Source organism: Alosa sapidissima, chromosome 16 (assembly GCF_018492685.1).
Source record: "Alosa sapidissima isolate fAloSap1 chromosome 16, fAloSap1.pri, whole genome shotgun sequence".
In the NCBI taxonomy this organism is placed as follows: Eukaryota; Metazoa; Chordata; class Actinopteri; order Clupeiformes; family Clupeidae; genus Alosa; species Alosa sapidissima.
The window spans coordinates 5,020,201-5,030,200 of NC_055972.1; the positions used below are offsets into that span (position 1 = coordinate 5,020,201).

A 10,000-nucleotide genomic window follows, 5' to 3' on the forward strand; every position below is an offset into this window, starting at 1 on the left:
TGTAAGGAGGAGGTGTGCATAGAGACGTCTCCAGTATGTGTGTGTGTGTGTGTAAGGAGGAGGTGTGCATAGAGACGTCTCCAGTATGTGTGTGTGTAATGTAAGGGGAAGTGGGAGGAGGTGTGTATGGAGACGTCTCCAGTGTGTGTGTGTGTGTGTGTGTAATGGGAGGAGAAGTGGGAGGTGTGGAGAAGGTGTGTATAGAGACGTCTCCAGTGTGTGTGTTTTCTTGTGTCCAGATTTACGTGCGATCAGACGATCCTCCACCCTGCAGCCATCAGACTCATTATCATCCTGCTGCCCCGAGTCTATCACCACAGTGATCCGCAGGTACACACACACACACACACACACACACACACGCGTGCGCACACACACACACACACACACACACACTCTTACTCTTTTGTTCTCCTCCCCCCTCTCCTCCTGCAGCTGTCTGTGGAGGTCCAGTACGCTGTGGCGGATCATGTCCAGATGTTGTTGCGTTCCGAGCGGAACCGGCAGATCATGTGTGAGGGGGATCTGCTGTCGGAGCTGCTGACCCACTGCCCCCACATGCTGCTGACGCCCACTCTGCCCCTCCACCTGCCCGCTGTACGCATCCTGGAGAAGCTCGCCTCGCAGTCCATCAGCCCCGCCAACCTCAGGTCCGCACACACCTCACCCATGACCTACGACCTTTAACCTCCACCCCAACCTCAGGTCCGCACACACCTCACCCATGACCTACGACCTTTAACCTCCACCCCAACCTCAGGTCCGCACACACCTCACCCATGACCTACGACCTTTAACCTCCACCCCAACCTCAGGTCCGCACACACCTCACCCATGACCTACGACCTTTAACCTCCACCCCAACCTCAGGTCCGCACACACCTCACCCATGACCTACGACCTTTAACCCAACCTCAGGTCCGCACACACCTCACCCATCATCTACGATCTTTAACCTCTAACCCGAAAGCTCGGTCCATCAGCCCCGTAAACCTCAGGTTCGCTCACACCTCACCCATGACCTACAACCTTTGACCTCTAACCCTCATCCAACCCCAGGTCCAGACACTGTCAAACACACACAGACCTCACCCATGACCTATGAACTATGAGCTCTAACTCAAGCTCTGGTCACAGCTGAGCCCCTTTACACACACACTTCACCTCACAACCCCTACTGGGCCCCTTTACACACACTTCACCCCACAACCTCCACTGGGCCCCTTTACACACACTTCACCCCACAACCCCCACAAGGCCCCTTTACACACACTTCACCCCACAACCCCCACTGGGCCCCTTTACACACACTTCACCCCACAACCGTTACATCAGCTTGATGGAACCCTATCTTCAGTCTGATGGAACCCTATATTCAGTCTGATGGAACCCTATATTCAGTCTGATGGAACCCTTTATATTGAGCCTGGTAGAACCCTGATTCCTCATCACTAACACCAACCTCAGGTTGGGTTCAAAGTTCACGTTCTTAGCCCCAACCAGCAACCTCTGACCCCCGACCCCCACATGACCCTAACTGACCTTAGGCCACCACGCTCCCCTCCGACCTTTCACCCTTGACCCTAATGGAGAATTGCTCAAGGTTGCAAATATGTTTATGGTTATGACTGTGATTTCTGGTGTGTGTGTGTGTGTGTGTGTGTGTGTGTGTTGCAGGCGATATTTGTGTCTGGGGAATCCCTTCCTGTGTTCTGAGAACAGCGTTTCCCCACAACCCACTGCTGCAAATGGTGACCACTTCTCCTTTCACTGCATACTTCCCCTCATTCACTTTCGGGAGATTTTTTTTTAATGTGTGTGTGTGTGTGTGTGTGTGTGTGTGTGTGTGTGTGTGTGTGTGTGTGTGTGTGTATGCATGCGTCTACCAGTGTGTCTGCTTATGCTTATGTGTTGGAGCAGTTCTGTATTGCAAAAGGTAAACTGTGTGTGTGTGTGTGTGTGTGTGTGTGTGTGTGTGTGTGTGTGTGTGTGTGTTTGTTCCACTCTTGTTTGGTATAAATTGTGTTTTATGTAGAAGATGATGCGAGTGTGTGTGTGTGTCTGAGGAAGATGATGAGCTATATCTGTGTGTGTGTGTGTGTGTGTGTGTGTGTGTGTGTGTGTGTGTGTGTGTGTGTGTGTGTGTGTGTTCAGATGAGCCCTGTTCTGAGGTGAAGGATATGAAAAAGGACGTGAGGAAGTTGAAAAAAAGCTTCAGCCTGTTAAGCTCCTCCCCCCACTCTGGCTCCGCCCTGCCACTCCACCAGATCATCAGCCTGGTTTCCATGACGTCGCCACGAAGCTTTCGGCCACACAAGCTCTCTGCCACACCCTCCTTTGTGGAGTTTGACATGAGCGAAAGTGGATATGGGTGAGTGCATCTGTGTGTATCTGTGTGTATGTGTGTGTTCGTATGTGAGTGTGTGTGTGTGTGCGTGCATGTGTGTGTGTGGGAGTGTGTGCATGAGTATGTGTGTGTGGTGTGCGCTGTGCGGGTATATTTGTGGATATTTACTTATGTTCTATTTATGTTATGTGTATGTGTGCACTAATATTTTCTTTATTTTATGTCTGTGTGTGCGTGTGTGTGCGCGTGTGCGTGCGCGTGTGTTTACAGATGTCTGTTTTTGCCATCTCTGGCCACAGTGAAGGGTGTGAGCTCTGATGGCATTTCGACTGGGGGAGTGGGGAAAGGTGAGACACACACACACACACACACACACACACACACACACACACACACACACACACACAATGCATATGTAGTAGTAGTTATTATTTATGTGTAGTCCACTGTGGTTAGTGCCAGTGGTTGGTCTTCTCATCTCTCCTCTCTCATCCTTCTCTCCTCTCATCCTCTTCTTTTCTCTTCTTCCTCCTCTCTTCTCCTCTCTCATCCTCTCTTCCTCCTCCTCTCCTCCTCCTATCTTCCTCTCTCATCTCCTCTCCTCCTCTTCTCTCCTCCTCTCCTCTCTCCTCCTCTTCCTTTCCTCTCTTCTTCCTCCTCTCCTCTGCTCCTCTCCTCTCTTCCTCCTCTCCTCTCCTCCTCCTCTCCTCCTCCTCTCCTCTCCTCCTCCTCCTCCTCCTCCTCTTCTCCTCCTCCTCAGACTGTCGTGGCTTTCCCCCGGCGGCAGGCCTGACGTTCTCCTGCTGGTTCCTTGTGAGTCGGTTCAGTGCAGCGTGTGACTCGCACCCTCTGCGGCTGCTGACCGTGGTCAGACACATGTCCCGAGCCCCGCAGAGCTACGTCTGTCTGGCCGCCTCCATCGCCGCCGCCGACGGGTCACTCATCATCTCCACCGACGAGGAGCCGTACCAGGACCTGGGTAAAGACAACACACACACACACACACACACACACACACAGACAAACATGCAAACACACACACACACACACACACACACACACACACACACACACACACACACACACACACATACACATACACATACACACACACACATACACAGACAAACACGGATACATACACCCACACACACACGCAGACACGTACCAGGTCCTGGGTAAAGACAACACACACACACACACACACACACACACACACACACACACACACAGACACACAGACAGACAGACAGACATGCAAACACGCACACTTATACACAGACATACTTACACACACAGCGACGCCAGGCTCTTTTTTTAGCAGTGTGTTCCACAGACATTATGGAGCCTGAGGTTGAGTATATGAGTGTGTGTGTGTGTGTGTGTGTTCCACAGACATTATGGAGCCTGAGGTTGAGTATATGAGTGTGTGTGTGTGTTCCACAGACATTATGGAGCTTGAGGTTGAGTCTATGTGTGTGTGTGTGTGTGTGTGTGTGTGTGTGTGTATTCCACAGACATTATAGAGCCTGAGGTAGAGTATATGTATTTGTGTGTGTGCGTGTGCGTGTGCGTGTGTGCGTGTGTGTGCGTGCGTGCGTGCGTGTGTTCCACAGACATTATGGAGCCCGAGGTTGAGTCTATGTGTGTGCGTGCGTGCGTGTGTTCCACAGACATTATAGAGCCTGAGGTTGAGTATATGTATTTGTGTGTGTGCGTGTGCGTGTGTGCGTGCGTGCGTGCGTGCGTGTGTGTGTGTTCCACAGACATTATGGAGCCCGAGGTTGAGTCTATGTGTGTGCGTGCGTGCGTGTGTTCCACAGACATTATAGAGCCTGAGGTTGAGTATATGTATTTGTGTGTGTGCGTGTGCGTGCGTGCGTGCGTGCGTGCGTGCGTGCGTGCGTGCGTGCGTGCGCGCGTGCGTGCGTGCGTGCGTGCGTGCGTGTGTGCGTGCGTGTGTGTGTTCCACAGACATTATGGAGCCCGAGGTTGAGTCTATGTGTGTGCGTGCGTGCGTGCATGCGTGTGTGCGTGTGTGTGTTCCACAGACATTATGGAGCCCGAGGTTGAGTCTATGTGTGTGCGTGCGTGCGTGTGTTCCACAGACATTATAGAGCCTGAGGTAGAGTATATGTATTTGTGCGTGCGTGCGTGCGTGCGTGCGTGCGTGCGTGCGTGCGTGTGTGTGTGCGTGCGTGTGTGTGTTCCACAGACATTATGGAGCCCGAGGTTGAGTCTATGTGTGTGCGTGCGTGCGTGTGTTCCACAGACATTATAGAGCCTGAGGTTGAGTATATGTATTTGTGTGTGTGCGTGTGCGCGTGCGTGCGTGCGTGCGTGCGTGCGTGCGTGCGTGTGTGTGTGCGTGCGTGTGTGTGTTCCACAGACATTATGGAGCCCGAGGTTGAGTCTATGTGTGTGCGTGCGTGCGTGTGTTCCACAGACATTATAGAGCCTGAGGTTGAGTATATGTATTTGTGTGTGCGTGCGTGCGTGCGTGCGTGTGTGTGTTCCACAGACATTATGGAGCCTGAGGTTGGCACCTCCCTTCCCTCCACTGTGCGCTTCAAGTGTTCGCAGCAGTTAAGCCCCGCCCAGTGGCATCAGCTGACCCTAGTGCTGGCCAAGGACATCAAGCGCAGCTGCAAGGTCACCGCCTACCTTAACGCCAAGGTCATCGGCTCTGCCAAGGTCAGCTGCTCACACACACACACACACTCACACACTTACGCTCACATATCAGGCTATGAAGCAGGTAGAAGCGCGTGCACACTCTCTCACACACACACACACACACACACACACACACACACACACACACACACACACACACACACATACACACATACACACACACACACACACACACAGATCGTGGGTCTGGTTCTGGTGTGGTCTAGAGCTGGAGAGCAGAATGATTGGCCTTCGTAATATGTATCAATATCATGCTTGACATTTGGGTGTATCACCATGGAGACGATCATCCGATGAAGAGAACAGTCAGCAGTTGGACATATTGGACTCATTGTAACACACACATGAAAGTAACGCATTTTGTAAGTACATCTTGGGCCATAGTAGCAGCTGAGAGAATTACAGGGTCAGTGAAGGAAAGAGAGTGTGTGTGCTTGTGAGAGAGAGGCTCTGTGCGTGTGTGCGTGTGTGCGTGTGAGAGAGAGAGAGACACAGTCAGTCAGTCCCACTTCAAGTTGAACAGCCAACTGAATCATTTGACCTGAGCTGACCTGTTGGTGCTTTCAGATGCAGTACATCAAGCCGTTTCCGGGTCAGTGCGTCTCCATGGACCCCACGGCTGTGATCGACGTGTGCGGCATCATCGGCACACCGTCGCTATGGAAACAGCACGCGGCACTCGTGTGGCGGGTCGGCCCCAGCTTCCTGTTTGAGGAGCCACTGGGCCCCGACGCCGTGGAGACCGTTTACAGCCAGGGCACCTGTTATCTAGGCAACTATCTCGCCCTGACCCCCCAAGGTGTGTGTCCCTTTACACACACACACACATACACACACACACACACACTGACACATTCACCTGCCTTAACACAAGCAGACCATTGTGTGGGCATGAGTTTATGAGTGGTTACAATCCGTGCGTGTGTGTGTGTGTGCGCGTGCGTGTCTGTGTGTGTCTGTGTGTGTGCGCGTGTGCGTGCATGCGTGCCTGCGTGTGTGTGTGTGTGTGTGTAAGTAATGTTTGGCTGTTTAATTAGTGTGTGCTGTGCTCTAGATGGGAGCTCCAGTGTGTGTGTGTGTGTGTGTGTGTGTGTGTGTGTGTGTGTGTGTGTGTGTGTGTGTGTGTGTGTGTGTAATGTTTGGCTGTTTAGTTAGTGTGTGCTGTGCTCCAGATGGGAGCTCCAGTGTGTGTGTGTGTGTGTGTGTGTGTGTGTGTGTGTGTGTGTGTGTGTAATGTTTGGCTGTTTAATTAGTGTGTGCTGTGCTCCAGATGGGAGCTCCAGTGTGTGTGTGTGTGTGTGTGTGCGTGTGTGTGTGTGTGTGTGTGTGTGTGTGTGTGTGTGTGTGTGTGTGTGTAATGTTTGGCTGTGTAATTAGTGTGTGCTGTGCTCCAGATGGGAGCTCCAGTGTGTGTGTGTGTGTGTGTGTGTGTGTGTGTGTGTGTGTGTAATGTTTGGCTGTGTAATTAGTGTGTGCTGTGCTCCAGATGGGAGCTCCAGTGTGTGTGTGTGTGTGTGTGTGTGTGTGTGTGTGTGTGTGTGTGTGTGTGTGTGTGTGTAATGTTTGGCTGTGTAATTAGTGTGTGCTGTGCTCCAGATGGGAGCTCCAGTGAGGTCCATGCTGTGGGCCGTTGGGTCCCAGAGGAGAGGATCTCTTTTGGGATAAACCCAGCGGTCTCCTACCTCACCACCGTGGCTCAGATACGGGACGACTACAACGAGGTGGACTGCAGGCTCATCGCCAAAGAGGTACACACACACACACACACACACACACAGACACACACACACACACACCTCACAATGCATAACCCATTACAATATTTCTTGAGTACACTAACACAAATGGTGATGTGTTATCTGCAACTATGGCGATGATGATGATGATGATGATGATGATGATGATGGTTGCTGTGTGTGTGTGTGTGTGTGTTAGATGGGCATCACCTCTCGTGATAACACCACTCCAGTCCTCCTGTGCAGAAATATCAGCCAGCATCTGGCCGGCACCAGCAGAGCCATCGGGGCTGCAGTGGTGGGGCGGTTCGGTAAGTGTGTGTCTGTCTGTGTCTGTGTGTCTGTGTGTGTGTGTCTGTGTCTGTGTGTGTGTGGGAGGAGGGGTGTATGTGTGTGGTGTGTGGTGTTGTTTGCATTAGTGTATGTTAGTGTGTGTATGGTCATGTGTGGATGGTTGTGTGTGTTAGTGTGTGTGTTCGTGTGTGGGTGGTTGTGTGTTAGTTTGTGTGTGTGTGTTCGTGTGTGGGTGGTTGTGTATGTTAGTGTGTGTTAGTGTGTTTGTGTGTGGATGGTTGTGTTTGTTAGTGTGTGTGTTTGCAGTGGTGGACGAAGTACACAAATCCTGTACTTGAGTGAAAGTAGAGATACACATGGTCAAATGTTACTCCAGTAAAAGTAGAAGTCCTCCTTTTACATTTCCACTTGAGTGGAAGTACAAAAGTACTTGCCTTCAAATGTACTTAAGTATCAAAAGTAAAAGTCCTGAAATGTATTATGCCTAATACAGTTGCATTGTTGAAATGATTCGGCACAGACATAGGCATTCATTGAGCCTTTCTCCTCCATTCAAGGACAAAATCAGCTATTACTTGTTGTATGTAGAAATAACTAAAAACAAACTAATGTGATATCTTATCTTAGATACTTCAAAGTAACTACATTTTTCTTTGTTAAATGCTTTACACTTTCGGACCAAATCAAGATGTTCCCTTTTGTGTTTGATAGTGTCAGATTGTCTATCATTTGCTTGATGGCGTCAAGAGGCTAGTTATGGTAACATCAATATTGTGAAAAGGGGTCAACAAGGTACAGTAAATAGTGCATATGACAATAACATAGGTTAGGCAACACCATTATTTGATGCCTAGCTCGCTTAATAGAAAATATACATTTACACATGTTTTTGTACAGTCTTTTTTCCAAAAGGAACTTCAGCTGTACTTCAGCTGTCACAAAATGTAGTGGAGTAAAAAGTAAGATATTTGGCCTGGAAATGTACTGGAGTAAAAGTAAAAAGTTTAACAAAATTGAAATACTCAAGTAGAGTACAGATACATGAAAAAGCAACTTAAGTACAGTAATTGAGTAAATGTACTCAAGTAATGTCCACCACTGTGTGTTTGTGTGGGGTGTGGGTGGTTGTGTATGTTAGTGTGTGTTGGTTGTGTATGTTTTGACAGAGAAGTTATGCTTATGTGTGTGTGTGTGTGTGTGTGTTTGTCAGGTGTAAGGACCTTCATGCCCAACAGCGCTGCTCGCAGCTTCCAGTACATCGGCGGTCCAGCGGTCATCCTGAGTCTCATCGCCATGGCTACGGACGACAGCTCTCTGTACGCGGCGGTGAAGGTGTGTGTGTCCGTTCTCAGCACCAACCCGTGCATGGAGCAGGAGATGAGGCGGATGCAGGGATACAAGGTGAGTGTGAGTGTTCGTGTGTGAGTGTTCGTGTGTGTGTGTGCGTGTGCGTGTGTGTGTGTGTGTGTGTGTATGTATGTGTGTGTGTGTGTGTGTGTGTGTGTGTGTGTGTGTGGGCTCTACTTTGCACTCCAGCGCAATTGACTTTGTATACTCGTGTTTTTGTTTTTCCTATTTTGCAGTCAGCGCATATTGGAATTTTCCCTCCACAGGTACATGTGCGCCCACGGGGGCGTTTCAGCAAAAAGAGGGGGCGTGTTCCGGCGCAAACGGTCCCTGTTGATATTTTGCAGTTTTCAGAAAACAATTCTGCCACAGACCAGGAACCTCCTGGTCTAAAGTCGGTGGCGCAAATTCAGATGCTATTTTAAGGGCGCATGCATGGCCACAGGCCTGCAGAAATGAATGCTATGCACACCGATCTACAGACACCCTGTGCACAGATGGAAACATTCAAAGCCTTGATAATATTTGTCCGTTTCCCAGCTTTGTTCGTGCATTGGTCAACTAAAAATTTAGTAGCCTATATAGTACATCTACATGCAATATCTTTACAATAACAACGACCTATTAATTTGGACAACTTTATACAGCCCTATAAAGGCTAAAGTTACCTTTAGTTTTGTTCCAATTCCATTCATTGTTATTCTCTCTCCTGCTCAAACAAAAGTTGTGCGTGCATTAAGTTGATGATAACGTGTTTACAAACTCTAGACTACTTTACATAAAATAAATATTGTAAATAGCCTACTGTCATGCAGTTAATGGGATACTGTGCAGAGTTGGAAAGTTAGGTCAACTTGGAAAATGTTTCTAGTTGCCTGATGGTAAGGTACAGCCGTAGCTTACACCTGCAGGAGCGCTTGCTTGGGCGCCTGTGTTGCGAACACATTTCCACGAATCACGGATGTGTTGACATAAATTAGGAAATATTAGAGGACTTAATGAGACGAACTGCATGCCAATGCCATTTAACCCAAATGCCCCAGCAGCAGCACGGGAGAGGAGAGCTTATCTGACAGATCTGCATTGTCTATAGTGAGGTAATGTTAGATTAGGCTACATTGCAAAAATATCACCATGCATTCATAAGGTCGTGATTCAGTGAGAGTGATCCCAAAACATCGGAAAGTGACATTTCTGTATTACATTTTGTCAAGAGGAAAAATCAATAGCAAACTGTTCACAACTGACTATAGCACTGTGAACCGTTCCTGGCTGCGCATGGCAAATCCGCCATCATAATAGCAATCTGCTATGGAACAAGTGTGCCTGTTGTTAAAGGGAATGTGAGATGACGCTCTGATTGGTTTATTGCACGTTACGCCCAAACCACACCCATGAATAATGTAGCTGCTACAGACCACCCCATTTTAAATTTGCGTCGGGCGCAACAGTCAATATTCCGCCGGTAAAATAGAAACAGCTCCCAAGATCCGCCCACAAAGCGATTTGCGCAAAGTCAATTGCGTTAAAGTGCAAGATATAGCCCTGTGTGTGTTAGGGGTGTCACGATTCTCCAAAT

At 49.3% G+C, this 10,000-nt stretch overlaps 1 protein-coding gene across 4 annotated transcripts in view; it reads left to right on the forward strand.

Moving 5' to 3' along the window:
* Positions 1-10,000, forward strand: part of wdfy4 (WDFY family member 4) — a 114,996-nt gene that overhangs the window by 22,083 nt on the left and 82,913 nt on the right. For all 4 annotated transcript variants that reach the window (XR_006023241.1, XM_042065310.1, XM_042065311.1 and 1 more), the window contains 11 exons: positions 240-330; positions 436-650; positions 1,678-1,751; positions 2,155-2,371; positions 2,618-2,694; positions 3,108-3,326; positions 4,869-5,041; positions 5,612-5,843; positions 6,641-6,792; positions 6,980-7,091; positions 8,285-8,475. Coding sequence is in view for 3 of the 4 variants with exons in the window: in XM_042065310.1 (XP_041921244.1) it covers positions 240-330; positions 436-650; positions 1,678-1,751; positions 2,155-2,371; positions 2,618-2,694; positions 3,108-3,326; positions 4,869-5,041; positions 5,612-5,843; positions 6,641-6,792; positions 6,980-7,091; positions 8,285-8,475 (1,753 nt within the window). In the remaining variant the exon portion in view is untranslated. The remainder of the gene's footprint in view (positions 1-239; positions 331-435; positions 651-1,677; positions 1,752-2,154; positions 2,372-2,617; positions 2,695-3,107; positions 3,327-4,868; positions 5,042-5,611; positions 5,844-6,640; positions 6,793-6,979; positions 7,092-8,284; positions 8,476-10,000) is intronic.